Consider the following 20,739-nt stretch of genomic DNA (forward strand, 5'->3'; position numbering starts at 1 on the left):
GTTGATTCTTAATATAAGTGGCTTACATATCAATTTCATCTTAGTTATGGAATCCTATAACCAACACACTTTAAATTAGATTCAAAAGCATATGTTTGCTAGTTTAATTGACAAAGAATTCACGTCGAGTTGATTTGGTTCTTCATAAATACATTGAACAAATATCAAACTGAAATCTGCGAGAAACAAGTCCAATGTTTTTTTAGGAAATGAATGGATTCATCAAAAGTTGTTTATCTAAAAATTGGAGGTGATTTGGAGGTGATCTTTGATGATTATAGTGATTATGTGACTTACGTGGACCCAATTGATCAACTTTTGACGAGTTTAGCTATTAAGAGTTTACTTATGAGGCAACCATTGACTTTAATGCAAAGAAGTATAACATTCTGTTAAACTGATTTTTGTCGCCTAAAATCAGAACAAACTCAGTTTCCCCACTAATGTAGTAAAGGGATAACCAAGGATCAATCCAAGGACTCAACTATGATTAAGTTTCAGAGTGTAAAGTTAATTCTTGCAATTATTTACTACTTAACTATAAAAACAAGGTGGGGAAATAGAAAATGAAACAGTGAAATTAAAGAGAAAAGGATAAAGGAATCAAATCTATATAAAAGAAAAAAAATCAAGAAATAAAGTGCAAAGAAATAAAAACAAAACTGGAACCTAATCTAAATTGTAAAATAACTGCATAACAAAACAGAACCTAAACTAAAATGAGAAATGAATGCAATTAAAACTAACCTGTGAATGCTAACAGTTAACAGCACAAGGAAACTAAAACTAAAACTGAACAAGATTCTAAGAGTAGACAGTTCAACATCTAATCTACTAAACCTAGTCTATTCCTAGGAAAACAAAAATCAAAGTAAGAAATAAAATGCAATACAGATCACTCTATCCTAATCTATATATCACCAGAAATCAATCAAGAACAGAATTTAGAATTGAAACAAATCAAAAACAGTACCTAAATTCTAACCAATAAAAAACAATATCACAATAAAAAAAAAAAACACAGAATTGAATTCATAGGTGTATTGCACATTGAACTGAATAAAAGAGTGCTTAGAGCTCTCAGGAAGACATCCTGATAATATGAATTCCAATCCAGGATATTCTAAGTCATGTTTCAGAACTTTAAATTTGGCTCTTTCCACTAATTTGTCCAATCAATGTTCAGTAACCTATTCATCAATCTAAAATTCACAAACAAATTCAAGAAACACATATTTGAATCAATGTTTATGCATTGGACTGTTCTCTGTCTCAAGAAGACATCTCGATGAAGAATGCTCACTACGGAGACATTTAATTCCAAACGGAACCATAGAATTGCAGAGTTACAGAATCCAAATCAGTTTCTCAACACGTAACAAGTACAAAATTCAAAAACAAAGAACAAAATCGAGATATAAACAAGAACAGAACAAAAACACAAAACTCAACTTTATTAACATGAAAAGAAAATTTTACACACTACCAGAAATCACCAAGACTCTCGCGGCCTGTCACCCTCGCGATCGTCTCAACGAAATCCAAAAGTCGAGAACTCTACTTCTACGAAAGCGGAAAGGAACCCTAACCTAAAGCGCTTAGAACTATGAACAGAAAGTGTATCTCAAAGTGTGTAAGTAGTTTTATTTACATGGTGAAAAACCCCTTTATATAGGGTTGGAAAACGAAAAGAGAAAGGGAAAAAGAAAATAAGAGAGGGGAACCTTGTTGTGACGCTTCCAGCTTCTAATCGGACGACCACCCTTCTTATCTACTTTGATCACCAACCCTCCGATCAGCTTCAACCTCTCCACCAATTCGAGCTTCCCCTTTCGGTCACGTGCCAGTTAGCTCTGGTCAGCTCCCTTTGCTCGCTGGTCAGCTTGTCCATCTTCACTGGTCAGGGTCGCGCTCCGGTCACGTGCCAATTCCACCGGTCAGATTCTTCTTTGGGTAAGTGGCGAGAGCTTTTCTTCTCCCTTGCTTCTCTCGCACAAGCCCTAGATTAAGTGTTTCTTCTCTCTAAATGCCAGCACATTGAATTCTTTCCCCAAATGAATTACACACGCGAAGACCCCCAAGGGAACTGCAGCTACCAACCTCCAAAACTCACTGTTTCACTTAAGCCCACATCCATGCATTTTCATTAAACCAGCAGCGGCCCAGCATAACAGCAGCACCCAATGTCCAGTGCTCTTATTCAAATCAACACTTGCGTAGCCTATCAAAGGCAATTAGCCCAATGCAGCGCTGAAGATGTGCACATAAGTTCCAATTCAATTTATTCAAGGCGGAGGCCCAATTCAGTGGTCCAATTACTTCTGCAGTAAAAAAAAAAATCAATTAAGACTAAAAGGCTAAGCAACACAACTAAGATATTTAAGCAATTAAAAAAAAATTAAAAATCTAATTAAGCAAAAATAAAGAAAAGAATTTTTAACTACAACTTTAAATTCCAAAAAAATTAAATTCCTAATTATTTACAAAAAAATACTACTAAAAATCTATTTTTAACTATAATTTTACATATCTAAAGATTTAAAAGAAAAACCTAAAACTATCCTAATTCTAGACAATTAAGAACAAAGATACACTAACAAAATCTTCTAAACACAGAAAATAATGCAAATTTGGAGAGTTATCACATTCCCTTGGTGGGTTAAATAGATATCGATGAGGAGTTCATACTAAAACCGAAAGAAGAGAAGGACACTAGTCTCAAAAGTGGTTGATGAGAATGGTTAATAAGGAGACTTACTCTTCCTTCTTAACCAAGTTGGAAGCTTATGTTGGAGAAACTAGCTTCGAAAACAGTCAGAAAGCTTAAGTGGGGTAGATAATAATATATTATCTATGAATAAATTGAATGACTCATTTGGGTCAAGAGATATAAGTAGGGATATGTTACATTTTATATATAATAATGGCTCATTGGGGTTTGAAAAGTTGATCACTTCAAGTATAAGAAAAAGTTGAGTCACAAGATTAATTAAAGGAGATTAATTTGGGGGAAGAAGCAAATAGAAGACTTACTTTTATCAACAAGCTACAAAGTAAAGAAATGAAAGAATACTTGATTGAATTGTTACATGAGTACAAAGACTACTTTGCATGAGAATGAGAATAAGAAGATATGTCTAAATTAGATCAAAGCTTGGTTGAACATCAATTGTCAATTATCAAAGTAAAGAAGCCAATCAAGCACACCCTTTGAAGATTTGTGCCTAAGGTGATAGACACAATGAAAGAGGAAATCAAGAGGTTACTAAAAGCCAAATTTATCAAAACAACCAGGTATGTTAATTGGAGTTTGAATATAGTTCCAATGATTAAAAAAAATGGTAAAATGAGAATTTGCATTGATTTTGGAGATCTTAATAAGACTACTCCAAAAAATGAATACCTCACGTCAATTGTTGAGATTTTAATGGATGTAGTGGCAGGAAATGAAATATTAAGTTTATTAGATGGGTATTATGGGTGCAACCAAATATTTTGACATTTCAAAAACAAATTTCGATGCTCGAGGAAATTTGGAACATATGAATGGTTGGTAAGGCATTTTGGATTGAAAAATTCTTGAAGCATTTATCAAAAGGCTATTGTTGACCTCCATTATCAAATTCTAGAAAGTGAAATTGTAGTAAACAAGTTTCATATCCATAAAGATTTGTTCAAATTTATCAATAACCTTGAATCTATCTAGATTTGGAATGAAACAATACTTTGATTGTTTTAAGCAAAAACATGTGCCAATTAAAGTTTGAATAAAGCTAATAAGAATAAGTGTGTTGGGATTGAACATCATTATTCTATTGCTACAATATTGTTACTGGTTTGCTAAATGTTAAATTATCTACTCAATGTCCCAGGAAGTGCTATGTTAATTCTAACTCAATTCCTTGATTTAGTACCTAAGGAGTTTAGACTAAATATAATTCCTCCTCCCTTGATTAAATGAATTATTACATTAAGAACAAGACTTTATAACTAGCTAAAGCAGATAGATTTAATGTAACATTTTGGTGTAATGTAACTCTAGAAAGGGGTGATAAATAAAGCCTATAACAAATTTAAACCATGCATGCACAAACAAATAAACACGTAAACTATTCAAAGTAAAGAATAGGGATAGAAAAAATACACAAAAATTATATTGGTTCACTTGCACCTGAGACTAGGTTTAGTCTCTTAAGCAACTTGCTTAAGAAATTCACTAATCAACACCTTTGACTAGCAACGAGTATCACCATCTCTAAGTTACATGAGTTTCAACCTCTTTAAGCTACATTGAGTATCAACCTATCTAGGGACCCTTCTCAATCTCCCCTTAAGATCAATAACTGTCAATTACAACAAATAATTAGAAAACACTCTCACAACAATAATGCACAATTCAGGTCACAGGTTACAACTTCACTCAGACAAGGATTTACATTATGTAAGCTCTCGACCCAATTGAGTAATCATTAATGACATGACAATGTTTTATCACTTTGATATTCTGTAAATAGCTTTGTTAATCTTTTCATATGACTTTACATCCCTTATATAGCTATTGTAATTGCTAGTCATTTAGAATTCGAATTGCAATGCTTTATCATAATCTTCTTGATATGGAATGACTTGATCAATTTATTAATTTGATTTCTTAGCTTGAATTTTCAATTGCATTCTTTAAGACTTAAATTCTAAATTTATTGATGATCTTTACAATATTTTCTTTTCTTTTATGAATTATTATAATTTGCAATACTTAATTTTCAAAATTTTGTGAAAATTGGAAATATTTGAGAAAATAAGATCATAACTTTACCAAAATAGAGATATTTTCACAACTATTTAAAATCAGGAGATATTTTCTCACATGATTTTTGAAATATGAGATGGTAATAGTCAATCGTACACATTTCAATATCAATTATAATCAAACATGTGTGTTTGAATGCAATGCATGAAATTATGAGAACGCCATTAAAATGCATGTGAAAAATAAATGTGCATGTGAGCGTCTAATGTATCTACATGTGTCTAATAGAGTTTAAATGCATCTAATAGGCTAAATACATCTTATAGGCTAAATACGTGTAATGCTGACTACATTGTATTAATCATTCATTCACCAAAGTCATGCTTATAAGGGTTCTCAGATGATTAAATTGCTCATCAATAAGAGATTTTGTAAATATGTCTACTAACTAATCATATGTTGAGACAAACTTTAAGTCAATAATCTCTTCTAAACATAATTTCTAATGAAATGATATTTAATTTTAATGTTTCGTCCTAAAATACAAGACAAGATTCTTTGTTAAGTTTATAATAACATGATTGTCGTGAAGTATAGGAATGTTACTCTCATTTATAATGTAGTCCTCAAGTTAATTTTTTATCTAAAGTATTTGAGAACAACAACTGATAGCTAATATATATATATATATATATATATATATATATATATATATATATATATATATATATATATATATATATATATATATATATATATATAATACTTTTGCAGCTGATAAAACAATTATGACTTGCTTCTTACTACACCATGAGACTAAATTCCCATCAATGAAATGAATACCTCCAGTTGTGCTTTTCCCTTCAACCTTGGCTCCTGTATTGTCAAATTACATTATTCTTGCATAGTATAATTTTCTTGGTTTTCGCAATAGAGATCAAGATTAATAGTACTTTTAAACGATTTAAATATTTCTTTAACAATATTAAGATGTACTTCTTTTGGGTTGGAGTGAAATCAGACATTAAGACAAACTAAAAATAATATCAAGCCTAAATACAATAAGATATAACAATGAATTAATCATATGTCTATATTTACTCTAATATATTAGTTTATATTCATTTTATGATCCTAAGGATTAGATATATTAAAGTCTTCATCTCCTTTGTATATTCCAAGTTAAACTTCCTAAGAAGTTTTTTAAAATATTTCTTCTTTTATTGTTTTGTTTTTATTTGACTAACTCTTTTTTATAAATTTTATAAAAACTAATTTATTAGAAGTAAGTTCCAAGTTAATTGGAAAAGGACTTTGGACCATCTTACCAAACAGTAAGTTTTTGGCTACTTTTTTTTACAAAAAGTTAAATACTATTTATTTGTCTAAATTCGAGCTTGTAGATGCATTAAATATTCTTCACACAACATTGAATGCATGCATATTCTTTACGGAACTTTTCAATCTTTAGTAAAGCATAGACCTAAAGGGTAGAGTTGTAAGTTAGTTCTTCAAAGAGATTTATGTAGACTATTCAATATAAGATGCTCTTTAAGAAACGAAGCGACAACCATTATCTAGCAACATAGAATAAGCACTTATAAATATTCAATATTTATCATAAAATGCTTCAAACTATGTATAATTACTGTTTGTCTAAGAAAAAACTTATCAAACAAAATATATAAGCAAAGTGTTTGCAATTGTCAAAGGCAATAATTTACCAAAACCAATCAAAGAATGTGTATAAGCAAAACACTTGCATCGATTCAAGCAAATAAAGTATTTGCATTTGTTTAACAAAACATAGGCAAAATCAATCATTAAAGCACATACAATTTAAAAGTAACTTGACTGGCTAATTTGCTAAAATGTTAAAAAGGAGGTTACAAAGCTTATTTCAATTCTTTCCATTACGCATTTGAAATGAAAATCCACTTATTTCCCCCAGGTAAAATTCTCGATACTATTAGCAAATGGAGAAAGGATGCGTAAAACTTTAAAATCATAACCTTCCAGAAAATCTGAAACTTTGCATATGCTTTATGATACTACATAATCATCGCAAGATATAGCGTAACATAGTTCAGCCGTCTTCGCCATTGCTCCCCCCTGACTCCGTTGCCCTTAGTTCTTCAGCCAGCATCCTCGCCCTGTTCTGTGTTTGCCTTTCTACAGCAACCATATACAGGCCTAGACAATTGAGTTATGAAAACAAGATTGTAATTGAACAGAGTTTCAATGAGAAAAGAAATAGCACAAGCCCTAGGGTTCAAAATACTTACCCACAGCACTTCCAATAGCACAAGCCCAAAGAATTCTCATGGACCACTTGTCCCCAATTACTCCTCTGGTTCCCATGGTATGTAGAATAAGCCAGAAACTTTGCTCTGCAAAAAGGATACAAGCTTAGCAAAACAAAAGAAACTGACACAATTTGTTGAACGATCTATTAAGTATATGTTCCATCTCCCCAAAAGTCCACTTAATACAAAATAAGTTTATCCCTTAACCCACTCAACCGCTTCTAAAAGCACAAACTATGAAGGCCTGAAGAGTCAACATGAACAATATCTCAGGTATAGCATGAGCCAACTTAAGTGGAACATTATCGTCCTATTCAACACAAACATAAATTTAATGATTAAGAGTGTTTCAATCATCTTTTATTTATATTTTTAGAATTAGAAAATTAAAAAACAGAATAGAATATTCTGTTACAACGTAAGTTACTACCTCCACCTCAAAAAGCATTTCAATTAGGGTGGCTGCTGAGGCTCCTGCAAATCCATCACTGGACATTGCAGCTTCCTTATCCCATCGGTAATTTCTCAACATCCAAAGAAACAAAAAGAGTGTCTAGGTGTACAAAGCGTGTATGCTAACATAGGCATTGTATCCACGAGAGACATGTACTCGGTGTTAAGAACATTATGACCATTTGGAATACTCGCAAGTCATATTTTTTTTTTACTAATAAAAATAGAAATACAACAAATTCAAAAACGAAAAACTTCAGATTCCAATTCTTCCTCCCCTCTTAGTTTTTAACTGCAGTAGAAATGGTTTGGAAACGCCTTAAGCACGGAGAAATCATAAACACACTAACAGAGCCTCCCCAGGGCCGTAATACGCATCAACCAGATAGACAAAACCAGAATCACACAAACCCAATCACGCAGAGAACACAATAACAGTTAAAATCATGCTACATTAATCCAACCACGAACAAATGAACTTCGGCAATTAAATCAGACTAAATAGCTTTTTAAAGCTCCAGGATTCAAAGTTTCATCCAATCATCAACAAGAAACCCCAACACTTCGTCAGACTCAACCAAAATCATCTCTACCAATCAAATCAGAAAGCCCGGACTCCAGTAGAATTATCCTTACCCTTTTTAAACATTTACTCATCAAAACATATACCATATAATATCATAATTTCAATTGATACATACAAAGTCTGACACCAGATTACTAACTCCGACTCATTAGTGATGATAGTACATATATATACCATAAACTGCATCTATATTACTTCTACTCAACCATTCCATACTATTACAAATCATTTAATCACAAAGAACCCATAATTAATCAAACATCCAGCATACCTAAAGTTCATCTAATACTAATAATTATACACAATATAAATTAAACTACTGAATCAGACTTGACTACTTTACTAATCTTTCTAACGCATATAATAATCTATTTTATTAACAGAGCACCGAAAATGATCATAGCACTCTTATTTACTTCCTATGCCTACAAAAACCTGAACAAAGTATAAACAAAACATCCAACCATTTTATACGACATGTCACCATAATTAATATTTTTACTTTTCTTAAACTTTAACAAATTATCCCCCATTATATTTCTCCAAAACCACAACTCCCATTCAAAATATAAACATTACAAAACTCAGTACATTTTTTAACATCTGCACATCTTGAAAATAACCTAGATACAAGCAACATACTCAACTACCATGAACCAATTCACCCTAACATCAGATTAAAAGCCCTAAACACCTTAAATCAAACCCACGTGAACGAACAAATTTAGAATTTATCTTAACAGCAGTTAACTATCTCAACATAAACTTTCATTCTCTTATTAAATCGTCCAAACAAATTAACAAATAGGTTTAACCCCATTACCCCAATATGATACATGCATCAGTATTTAACATTCCTACATATTAACTTAGTCCCCAAAACCACATGCTCATGACCATATTACAGAAACTTCTCTGCATCTTTATTTCCTAAATATCCCTTGCAACTACAACATTTGCCTACTTAGTTACATTCAATCTTTTCAGCACAGCAACTAAGACTAAAACCAAATTCAATAATCACTAGCCATCATACAATATTCTAAACTCAAAAGATACAAATTTTAACTTTATTTCCATCCAACTTGTTTCTGCGGAATTGGACCGGGGAAGATTCCAGCCGTCTCCGTCCTGAAACACTCCTCCTCCAGCGGTTGATGCTCCTTCTTTCTTCCTCTGCGGTCGTTCTTCCTTCTAGCTTCCTCTGCGGTCGGTCTCAATGTAAAGGGGGGGTGGACCTGCAATAAACACTCCGACGCTCAAGTCAGAATGGGTTTTTCTCCATATATCATTATATCAGAATAGATAGATCTCTTACCTGATCCTGGGATCATTTATTTATATGATTTTTAGATTAGATTTTCTAATCATTCCTCAATGTCAAATCAATCTTTTGGAGGTAATGATAGAATTCGTAATAAGGACTAGAGCACTGGAAGTGCGGGGACCCACCACCCATATTTGCTGGGTAAACAAGGGATTTGCTGCCCATTTAGGTAAACAAGGGGTCCCTCCTCTGTCTCCTTTAATAATTTTGCACATTCAATCATTGTCTTCACAGTTTTTTAGGCACCCATCTGATCGGTCATATCCCCAGGAACCCGATCGGATATGTGTGTGCCCACTTCCGGTCGGTCTTCTTTCTTCGTAATCTTCAAACTGTGTCCTCCGATCAGATATATTGTACTGGATACCCGATCGGTTGTCTAAAGTTAGTCGTTATTCCGATCGGATTCCTGAGCGTAAAGCGTAGTAGTAACACAAGTCCCCCAAGCCTTAGCAAAATATTTTTGCGTAGGGTTTGTAGAAGATATCCGTTCGGCTTGTATATTTATTTGCTGTGAAGTCCTTTGCTTTACACGCTTTAATGAGCATTACGAAGTATCGTCGGCAACATTTAGGCGGGAATCATAAAAAGCTGAAACGTCAGATTTCCTGATCCGTCAGATCTCCTGACGTTTGGCGCTTCGGATACACCCGTTGAGCCCATTTTAACTTCGGTATAAATACTCATTCTTTTGACCTAATTTTCACTTTAATCTCCTTGCCGTCGCCAGCTTCTCTCATTCTTCTGAATCCTCTACTCCCTCTGAATCATCCTCCATTTTTTTAGTAGTCTACTCAGGTAATCATGTCTTCTGATCTTTCCGGCAATGAGGGCAGGGGGTATGCTGACAACGATGACGCGGGTCCTTCAGACAGTTCTAGTCCGTCGACCTCCCTAGCCGCTGTCACCGGTCAAGGTGCTAGGGTTTCCCCCTCTGGTAACTCCTCCGATCTTCTGGTGGATAGTAATGCCCCCGAAGAAGTCGCCATCCACGTAGACTCCACCGGCGCCTGGGATGGGAGGCTCCGAGACTGGCCTCCTGTCCCCGGTTGTGACTGGGTGCCCAAAGAAGTTAAGCAAATTCCTTCCTCCTTCTATAATCATGACTCATTCAGGAATCTGATCACCCGTATCTGTTTAGTCAAGAATTCCGATGATGCGAGACGGTTCAAGCTTGCTATCTGCCGGAGGACCGAGCGCGTCTGTCATGGTCGGGGTGAATACCCTTCTGATTTCTTCTATGTTTATGCCACCCTGTTCAAAGATCTGAAGGTTCTCCTTCCATTCACTGATTTTCAGATGGGTGTGTTAAAAACCCTCAACTTGGCTCCTACCCAACTTCATCCAAACGGGTGGGCCTTCATGCAAGCCTTCGCTGCTATTTGCATGGGGTTGGCACTTAATCCTACCCCCGCGGCCTTCCTCTACTTCTTCCATGTGATACCACACCCGACCAAACCATGGGTATCCCTGCGGACGGTCGGGAATAGGCACTTGTTGACTCTCTATAACAGCTCCTACAAGGACTTTAAAAATCACTTTTTTAAAGTCGTGCCGACGGAGGCTAGATATGAGAGTTTTTGTAATGTTGTTCCCGCCCGGGATGCCAAGTTTCCACTTTACTGGACCCAAGATCCTCGGAAGGTCCTATCTTGGCCAAAACCGCAGATGAGCATAGAGGATCTGGACTTGATTAATCAACTTTGTCAGCTACCCACCAAATCCTCGTGCCGTGTTCTGATCGGGTTCCTTGGCAACAAAAACCTTCCGGCTAATGTGTTTGGTAGGCTATTTCTGATCGTCTTTTATTGAGCAGCCTGTTAAAACTTAACTGAATTTCTCGTCTTTTTGCAGATTACTTTTCGGGGATGGATCCATCTAAGAGCAGTACCTTTGCTCGTCTGTTTGCTCAGAGGGGAGGCGATGTGAGGAAACCGAGCGGGAGTTCATCCCATGACCCCTATGCTGTTGCTAAATCTGTCACTCCCCGTCCAGTGCCACAGGTTTCAGTTCCTCAGCCTGCGGTAGAAACTGTGGCTGATCCAGCTCATCCCAAGTCACCCCCTAAGAAAAAGGGGAAAAGAAAAGCCGCTCGGCAGGCCTCTGCCGAGTCTAAGCGTGTCAAGAGGAGCTTGCCCGAGGGGTCACCTCCCTCTAGCCTTCTAAGTCATAATTCCTAGGTGGCCGTCTCCACTTCGACAACTCTGCCGAGGACATGGTTAGTGGGATGACCGATGAAGAGGCCTCCAATATGACTCTGGAGCTGGCGGCACGGTTGGCCTTGTGTCAAACGTATGTGGCTCGGAAAAAGGCCTCTGCTGTTGCCGAGCTTCAAGAGCTTCAAGCCAAGCTGGAATCATCAATTAAGGCTAACCAAGATCTTACTCTTAAGTTGGCCGAGACTGAACGGATGGCGGAAGAGGATAAGAAGAAAGCCAACACTTTGCTGGCCGAGGGTCGTGCTGCTCAGCGTCTTACGCAACGGTCCCTGGATGACGCACTGCTAGATCTTCAGAAGGCCACTGCTTCCAACAACACACTGAAGACCGAGTGGGATTCTCTTCTCGATCGGGTAACGAAATTGGAAGCAGAAGTTAAGCTGCTGGGTGACGAAGTGGTGAACGAGCATGTGCTCGGGTTTGATAAGGCTCTTGCCCAGTGTAAGCTGCTTTTCCAAGTGCCTATCGACGACAATCGTCTGAACGTGGGTATGATGGTGGTGGATGGCAAATTGACTCCTATCCATGTTCCCCCTTCTTCTCCCCCTGTTGGCCAGGATGTGGAAGCTACCGTCGAAACAGTTGGGGAGACTGGTGAACCTGAAGGCCAGTCTTAGACTTAGAATTTCTATTTTTACCTTGTATTAATTTTTCTTTAAAAGAAGTAATGAAAACTTTGAAGTTCTTTTTTGTCTATCCGCTCTCATCCTATTTTTCGCATTTTATTTTCCATTCCGCGCTTAATTCGGCTCTTCTGAATGCCGCTCGGTTTAGGTCTTAGGAGCTCTCGAGGAGCGTGCTCTAAGACCAAGGTGGGAGCTCACGAAGAGACTACCCCACCCGCTCGGTTTAGGCCTTAGAAGCTCTCGAGGGGCGTTCTCTAAGACCAAGGTGGGAGCTCACGAAGAGACTGCCCCACCCGCTCGGTTTAGGTCTTAGAAGCTCTCGAGGAGCATGCTCTAAGACCAAGGTGGGAGCTCACGAAGAGACTGCCCCACCCGCTCGGTTTAGGTCTTAGAAGCTCTCGAGGAGCATGGTCTAAGACCAAGGTGGGAGCTCACGAAGAGACTGCCCCACCCGCTCGGTTTAGGCCTTAGAAGCTCTCGAGGAGCGTGCTCTAAGACCAAGGTGGGAGCTCACGAAGAGACTGCCCCACCCGCTCGGCTGTAAACACATGACGAAAATTCGTGTGATAAACAGTATTATTGATATGAAATAATGAGTATAAAGCTCTTAGCTGAAATAAAATTTTAAATGAGACGCATTCCATGTATTGGGTATAGCCTTTCCCGTCAGGTGCTCCAGGCGATATGCTCCATTTTGCAAATTCTCTATCACCCTGAAGGGGCCTTCCCAATTTCCAGCTAATTTTCCTGCCGATCGGTCCCGTCAGGCTTCCGCTGTTTTTCTCCATACAAGGTCTCCTTCGGCGAACTGTCGTGGCATGACCTTGGTGTTGTAGCGCCTCGCCAAGAGTCTCCTTTTAGCCTCTGCCCGGATCAAAGCTACTTCTCTCCGTTCGTCCAAAGTGTCTAACTCCAAGCGAAGTTCTCTATTGTTATCTAGGAGACCTTCAACCTCCCTTCGAACAGTAGGCTCACCTACCTCTACTGGTAACATCGCATCTATTCCGTACGTTAAGTTGAAGGGGGTTTCTCCCGTTGTACCGTGCGGGGTGCAACGATATCCCCACAAAACTTCCTGAAGCTCGTCTACCCAAAGGCCCTTGGCCTCTCCCAGCCTTTTCTTTAACTCGGATACAATTACTTTGTTGACCGCTTCAACTTGGCCGTTCGTTTGTGGATGTTCTACTGAGCTTGTGACATGCTTAATTTCCAGCTTCCTGTAAAATTCTCCTAAGCCCTTGTCAATGAATTGTCGACCATTGTCGGTTACTATAACTTTTGGAATTCCAAATCTGCATATAAGTGTCCACATAAACTTTTGAGCCCTCGCTGCCGTGATTGTTGCGAGCGGTTCTGCTTCTACCCACTTAGTGAAATAGTCAATGGCCACCAACAGGAATTTCTTTTGCGCTCGTCCCACAGGAAGCGGTCCGACAATATCTACTCCCCACTGCGCGAACGGCCATGGTGACATCAGACTATGCAACTCGACTGGCGGAAGATTCAAATTCCTGCCATGCTCTTGACATTTCAAACATTTCTTCACAAACTCTTTACAATCTCTCTCTACGGTCGGCCAAAAATAGCCTGCTCGTATGACCCTTGCACGTAACGCTCGTTGGCCTGTATGCATTCCGCATGCCCCCTCGTGTAGTTCCCTCATCACATATTCTGCTTCCTCCGAAGATAAGCACTTCAACAGGGGACAAGAAAATCCTCTTTTATAAAGGTCTTCTCCTATCAACAAATACCGAGCGGCCTTTTTTAAATCTGGTGCTCGGACGCGTTCTCCGCTTTCCTGCCTCTGAATAATCTCCCTTATATCCTTCCTCCAGTCAGGCATAGTGGAGATCTCGTTAACGGCCAAACATTCCACTGATGGACTTATCATAACTTGCCTTATGACCGAAGATAAGTGACCTTTTCCTTTACTATTGGCGAGCTTTGACAAAACATCCGCCCTCGCATTTTGCTCCCTTGGTACATGTTTGAACTCCACCGTCCGAAACTGCTTTACCAACTCCTTTACTTTGTGAAAATAACGAAGCAGCTGATCATCTTTAGTCTGAAAGCTCTCAGTCAATTGTCCTACCACCAACTGAGAATCCGTACGGCATTTGATCGAGACCGCTCCCAAGTCTTTGGCTAATTCGAGCCCAGCTAGTACTACTTCGTACTCGGCTTGATTATTACTTATCTTGAACCGAAAGATAATGGCCTGTTCAACAACAAAATCGTCCGGTCCTTCCAAAACAATGCGCGCTCCTCCACAAGATTTTTCCGAGGAGCCATCCACATAAAGGATCCATTCAGGATGCACTTCTTCCCCAGGTAATTCGACCGCAAAGTCGGCCAAATGTTGCCCTCGGACGGACCCTCTTGGTTCATACTGGAGGCCAAATTCTGATAACTCCACAGACCACCCTACAATTCTCCCAGCCAAATCTGGCTTGCGTAAGATCTTCGCTATCGGGTGATCCGTTCGGACAACCACCTGATGACTCTGGAAGTACGGCCTTAATCGTCGTGCTGCCATTACTAGTGCCAAAGCGATCTTCTCCACTCGCTTGTATCTGGTCTCAACTGGTTGCAACGTTCGGCTAACGAAGTATACCAGTTTGAACTCGGGTTGCTCCTGTACCAAAGCCGAGCTTACTGTATCATCTGAAACCGCAAGGAATAGCTGTAACGCGTGTCCAGCCTCGGGTCGCCCCATGACCGGTGGGCTGACCAATATTCGTTTAACTTCATCAAAAGCTTGCTCACACTGATCGTCCCAGTCTACTCCTGTACTTCTCTTCATAACTTTTAGTATCGGCTTTATCCGTTCGGCCAACCTTGGAATAAATCGAGATAGTGAAGTTAACCTACCCACCAGCCTTTGAACTTCCTTCAGCTTCTGCGGACTCCTCATTTCCAAAACCGTTCGGCATTTATCAGGGTTGACTTCGATATCTCTTGTGGTTAACATAAATCCTAAGAATTTTCCCGACGGCACCCCGAAAGTGCACTTGGTCGGGTTAAGACGCATATTATACTTTCGAACCTGGCGGAACACTTCTTCCAAGTCTCTCACATGGTCTTCAACCGAACGGCTTCTTACCACCATATCATCCACATATACCTCCATGCATCTACCTATCTGATCTGCAAATACCCTATCCATCAGCCGTTGGTATGTGGCTCCAGCATTCTTCAACCCGAACGGCATAACATCATAACAATAATTGGCCCGCTCGGTGATTAATGTTGTCTTGTCGCTATCTGGGGGGAACATAGGAATCTGATTATATCCTGAATATGCGTCCAAGAAACTTAACATATGAAAACCGGACGCCCCATCCACTAAGCCATCAATACTAGGCAATGGGTAAGAGTCCTTTGGGCAGGCTTTGTTGAGATCCGTAAAGTCCGTACACATTCTCCACTGCCCACTCATCTTTTTCACCATTACCACGTTGGCCAGCCATGTTGTATACTTGATTTCTCGGATGAAATCTGCTTCCAATAATTTCTTCACTTCAACTGCTGATCGCTTTTCTTCCCCCAACCTTCTCTTCTTTTGTGCCACCGGTCGGGATTCCTTGAATAATGCCAGTTTATGCGACATAACCCTTGGATGGATTCCTGGCATATCAGCTGCCGTCCAAGCAAATAAGTCTTGGTTCATTTTTAATAAAGTGCCAATCATTATAGTTTGATTCTCATCCAACCCGCTCCTGATAGTGGTTACTTGTTCTTTCTTCTGTCCGAGGCTAAAGGGTTTAATCTCCCCCATCGGTTCTATTCGATCATCCGTATTCGTCCTTGGATCCAAATCTGTCATTGCAACTTCCGATCGCCTTCTCCTTGACTGCACGGGTAGGTCGAATGATGATGGCTGTACCTTCAATCCTGCCATGTAACATTCCCGTGCAATCCTTTGATCAGACCGAACGGAACAGATATTTCCATTATCCAATGGAAATTTGAGCGTAAGGTGAGGGGTGGAAACAATTGCCCCGAACGCATTCAAACATGGTCGCCCCAGTAACACATTATAAGACGATCAGAAATAGCCTACCAAACACATTAGCCGGAAGGTTTTTGTTGCCAAGGAACCCGATCAGAACACGGCACGAGGATTTGGGGGGTAGCTGACAAAGTTGATTAATCAAGTCCAGATCCTCTATGCTCATCTGCGGTTTTGGCCAAGATAGGACCTTCCGAGGATCTTGGGTCCAGTAAAGCGGAAACTTGGCATCCCGGGCGGGACCGGCATTACAAAAACTCTCATATCCAGCCTCCGTCGGCACGACTTTAAAAAAGTGATTTTTAAAGTCCTTGTAGGAGCTGTTATAGAGAGTCAACAAGTGCCTATTCCCGACCGTCCGCAGGGATACCCATGGTTTGGTCGGGTGTGGTATCACATGGAAGAAGTAGAGGAAGGCCGCGGGGGTAGGATTAAGTGCCAACCCCATGCAAATAGCAGCGAAGGCTTGCATGAAGGCCCACCCGTTCGAATGAAGTTGGGTAGGAGCCAAGTTGAGGGTTTTTAACACACCCATCTGAAAATCAGTGAATGGAAGGAGAACCTTCAGATCTTTGAACAGGGTGGCATAAACATAGAAGAAATCAGAAGGGTATTCACCCCGACCATGACAGACGCGCTCGGTCCTCCGGCAGATAGCAAGCTTGAACCGTCTCGCATCATCGGAATTCTTGACTAAACAGATACGGGTGATCAGATTCCTGAATGAGTCATGATTATAGAAGGAGGAAGGAATTTGCTTAACTTCTTTGGGCACCCAGTCACAACCGGGGACAGGAGGCCAGTCTCGGAGCCTCCCATCCCAGGCGCCGGTGGAGTCTACGTGGATGGCGACTTCTTCGGGGGCATTACTATCCACCAGAAGATCGGAGGAGTTACCAGAGGGGGAAACCCTAGCACCTTGACCGATGACAGCGGCTAGGGAGGTCGACGGACTAGAACTGTCTGAAGGACCCGCGTCATCGTTGTCAGCATACCCCCTGCCCTCATTGCCGGAAAGATCAGAAGACATGATTACCTGAGTAGACTACTAAAAAAATGGAGGATGATTCAGAGGGAGTAGAGGATTCAGAAGAATGAGAGAAGCTGGCGACGGCAAGGAGATTAAAGTGAAAATTAGGTCAAAAGAATGAGTATTTATACCGAAGTTAAAATGGGCTCAACGGGTGTATCCGAAGCGCCAAACGTTAGGAGATCTGACGGACCAAGTGACCTGACGTTTCAGCTACGAAAAGATCTGACGGATCAGGAAATCTGACGTTTCAGCTTTTTATGATTCCCGCCTAAATGTTGCCGACGATACTTCGTAATGCTCATTAAAGCGTGTAAAGCAAAGGACTTCACAGCAAATAAATATACAAGCCGAACGGATATCTTCTACAAACCCTACGCAAAAATATTTTGCTAAGGCTTGGGGGACTTGTGTTACTACTACGCTTTACGCTCAGGAATCCGATCGAAATAACGACTAACTTTAGACAACCGATCGGGTATCCAGTACAATATATCCGATCGGAGGACACAGTTTGAAGATTACGAAGAAAGAAGACCGACCGGAAGTGGGCACACACATATCCGATCGGGTTCCTGGGATATGACCGATCAGATGGGTGCCTAAAAAACTGTGAAGACAATGATTAAATGTGCAAAATTATTAAAGGAGACAGAGGAGGGACCCCTTGTTTACCTAAATGGGCAGCAAATCCCTTGTTTACCTAAATGGGCAGCAAATCCCTTGTTTACCCAGCAAATATGGGTGGTGGGTCCCCGCACTTCCAGTGCTCTAGTCCTTATTACGAATTCTATCATTACCTCCAAAAGATTGATTTGACATTGAGGAATGATTAGAAAATCTAATCTAAAAATCATATAAATAAATGATCCCAGGATCAGGTAAGAGATCTATGATATAATGATATATGGAGAAAAACCCATTCTGACTTGAGTGTCGGAGTGTTTATTGCAGGTCCACCCCCCTTTACATTGAGACCGACCGCAGAGGAAGAAAGAAGGAGCATCAACGGAGGAGGAGTGTTTCAGGACGGAGACGGCTGGAATCTTCCCCGGTCCAATTCCGCAGAAACACTAACAAACATAAATATTGCAAAATATATACAAGATTTCAGTAACTCTTTAAGACTTGCATTCTGTCACACAATTATAGGTGCATAGATTACTATCTTTAATTCATTTCACGTTTCAGACCAAACAATATCCTTAATTTAACACTTATATCATCATTCTTTCCACCCTTAATCCAATTTCAAATTCATCATTAAGCAATACCCAATCCCCAATTCGACCCAACCACCTTTCATTCTTCTTCATCGAAACCAACCATATCATTTACATCCTTAAACCACAACATTCCAGACCATAAAACATTTCAGTTAGCACGTATATAACAGAACGCTCACCAATTACCAGCTTATTATCGAGTCCAATATATATATATATATCCAACAGACTGCTCCCAGTTTTACAATTCTAAAAGAACTCCAATCCAACATATCAACCAATTAAATTTTATAAACTCAGAATACTGCACAGATTAATATTCGGACCCAATATCACCATATTCCCTATTGAAACTGTACACAACTCTAATTTATTCCAAAAATGCCGAAGTAACAATTCACAACAAAACACCAACCCCTCATACAATTACGTCTAATCCAAACAAGGAAATAATAGCTCCCCATACCTGTAAAATGTGTTCGCCCTCTCCGCAAAACGTTTCCTCCAAACTCCGCAAGCTCACGCGTCTCGCACTCAACCCGGAATGCTTCCTAGCTTGCACTCGCACCTTTGTTTACTCTTTAGTTTCTACAATCACTTGCCTTAGTTTATCTCTAAACCTCTCTTGATCGTCCTATTTATAGGCTCTCTCCATTACCCCAAATTAAACTCCCGAACCCTAGAAATCAATTCCCCAACCTCGGATTCTTCTTCTCTATTACTGTTTGAAACTGCACATTGCTCTCATAATTTCTCCATTTTCCTTACTCTCTCGGAGCATTGGTTTCTCTTCTTTCCCAAGTCTTGGGTTTCAAAAAAAACAAAGAAGAAAGGGAGGGGAGAAGGGAACTAACGTGAAAAACAAAAGAGAGGAAATGAGACTCTCAAAATCTCACCCAATCTGACCCTGTCTGATCTTTGTACGTTATGGGCTTCTTAATCTGGCCCAAAATGAAATTCTGGTGTCAAAATATAAAAAAAAATAACTCAACTAAAAATAAAATATACAAGTTTTGCTCCAAGGCACACATAGGAGTGAATATAATTAACTTAATTGTACTAAATCATTGATTATCTATACTATATTATGTAATAAAAATTAAACTATTTTTATTAAAAATTAAATTATACAGTTTTGCTGTTCAACTTAAAAAAACTAAGTATTTTTATTAGAAGTTCAGTTAACTGCTTCAAACTATAAAACACTTACCAATGATGAAAACAGATGGCAACCTGATATCGCAAACATACAACGGAAACACACGTTTACTTGCTTAAACACAAACAGAAGAAAATAAAATGAAGGAAACGTTTCTCAAACGCCAAAATTCGAGGTATTTTTCCTCATTATCTTTCAGATTATATATATAAATGCAGATAAAATACAACCTTATAAAGATTTCTTTTTAAATAAGTAAATAAAAATAATTTTAAAATTTTCGTAACTTCTATATTAAACTAAAGTAAGTGCCAAAATAAAAATATTCTGGATCACGCGAAAACAGAAATATTTTTTAGAGACTGATATATATAAAACAATATATAAAAAAAATATTATTAAATTAAATTAAGGTTAATATGAAAATCAAATTTTAGGATTTTTATATTTTCAAATTAATAATAAATAATTATAGTTATTAATTCAATTTTTATTAATTTGAAAGTTATTTATAATTGTTTTCAAAAGATAAAAAGAAGTAGTAAAGATGAATTTAATAAGGTAACTCCAACTATTATTAGTTTGAAACATTCTAATAATATAGAAAATAAAGTAAATAAACTATTAGAGTGGGTAAGTGTTTTAAATAATGAAATTGATTATTTTATTTTAAAATAATTCAATAATATAAATAAAATTTTTTAAAATTGTCTCATTACTTAAAATATTGTTTATCTCTCTAAAAAATTTTATCTTAATCTTCTCTCACATCTCTCTAAGATTTTTCATCCTTTTGATCATCTGTTTGACGATCAGAAAGTTCTTAGGAGATAATAGTTGAGTTATCTCTACATCTATTCGATCAAATTTTATCTTAGAGCAAGTAAGTTTCGATTCCTTTTTCTTCTTTTGTTCTTAATTTGAAATTAGAAGGAGAGTTTGTCGTTCCATGCGTAATCTTGCTTCTTCCACATGTTCTAGATTAATTTAAGTTCCTAGGGACTCTTTCTGTTTTCAATTCGATGTTTCGTAGGTGTTTGTAGAA

General features: G+C 38.4%; 1 protein-coding gene across 4 annotated transcripts; it reads right to left on the reverse strand.

The window, feature by feature from the left end:
• Positions 1-6,516: 6,516 nt before the first annotated feature.
• Positions 6,517-19,461, reverse strand: LOC108329042 (uncharacterized). 4 transcript variants are annotated; one of them, XM_017563023.2, is made up of 3 exons: positions 19,002-19,437; positions 7,036-7,140; positions 6,517-6,943 (listed from the first exon to the last, which is right to left on the reverse strand). In XM_017563023.2, the coding sequence occupies exons 2-3, from the start codon at positions 7,109-7,111 to the stop codon at positions 6,837-6,839; spliced, it is 183 nt and encodes a 60-aa protein (XP_017418512.1). In that variant the 5' UTR covers positions 7,112-7,140; positions 19,002-19,437; the 3' UTR covers positions 6,517-6,836. The 4 variants fall into 4 exon arrangements, 3 of the variants coding, with proteins under 3 accessions (XP_017418512.1, XP_017418513.1, XP_052728231.1); XM_017563024.2 differs by lacking the exon at positions 19,002-19,437 and adding an exon at positions 7,487-9,440; XR_008246769.1 differs by lacking the exons at positions 6,517-6,943; positions 7,036-7,140 and adding exons at positions 7,487-7,631; positions 9,155-18,382 and having other exon boundaries at positions 19,002-19,461.
• Positions 19,462-20,739: the final 1,278 nt, after the last annotated feature.

The sequence above is a fragment of the Vigna angularis genome, chromosome 2 (assembly GCF_016808095.1).
Source record: "Vigna angularis cultivar LongXiaoDou No.4 chromosome 2, ASM1680809v1, whole genome shotgun sequence".
Taxonomy (NCBI): Eukaryota; Viridiplantae; Streptophyta; class Magnoliopsida; order Fabales; family Fabaceae; genus Vigna; species Vigna angularis.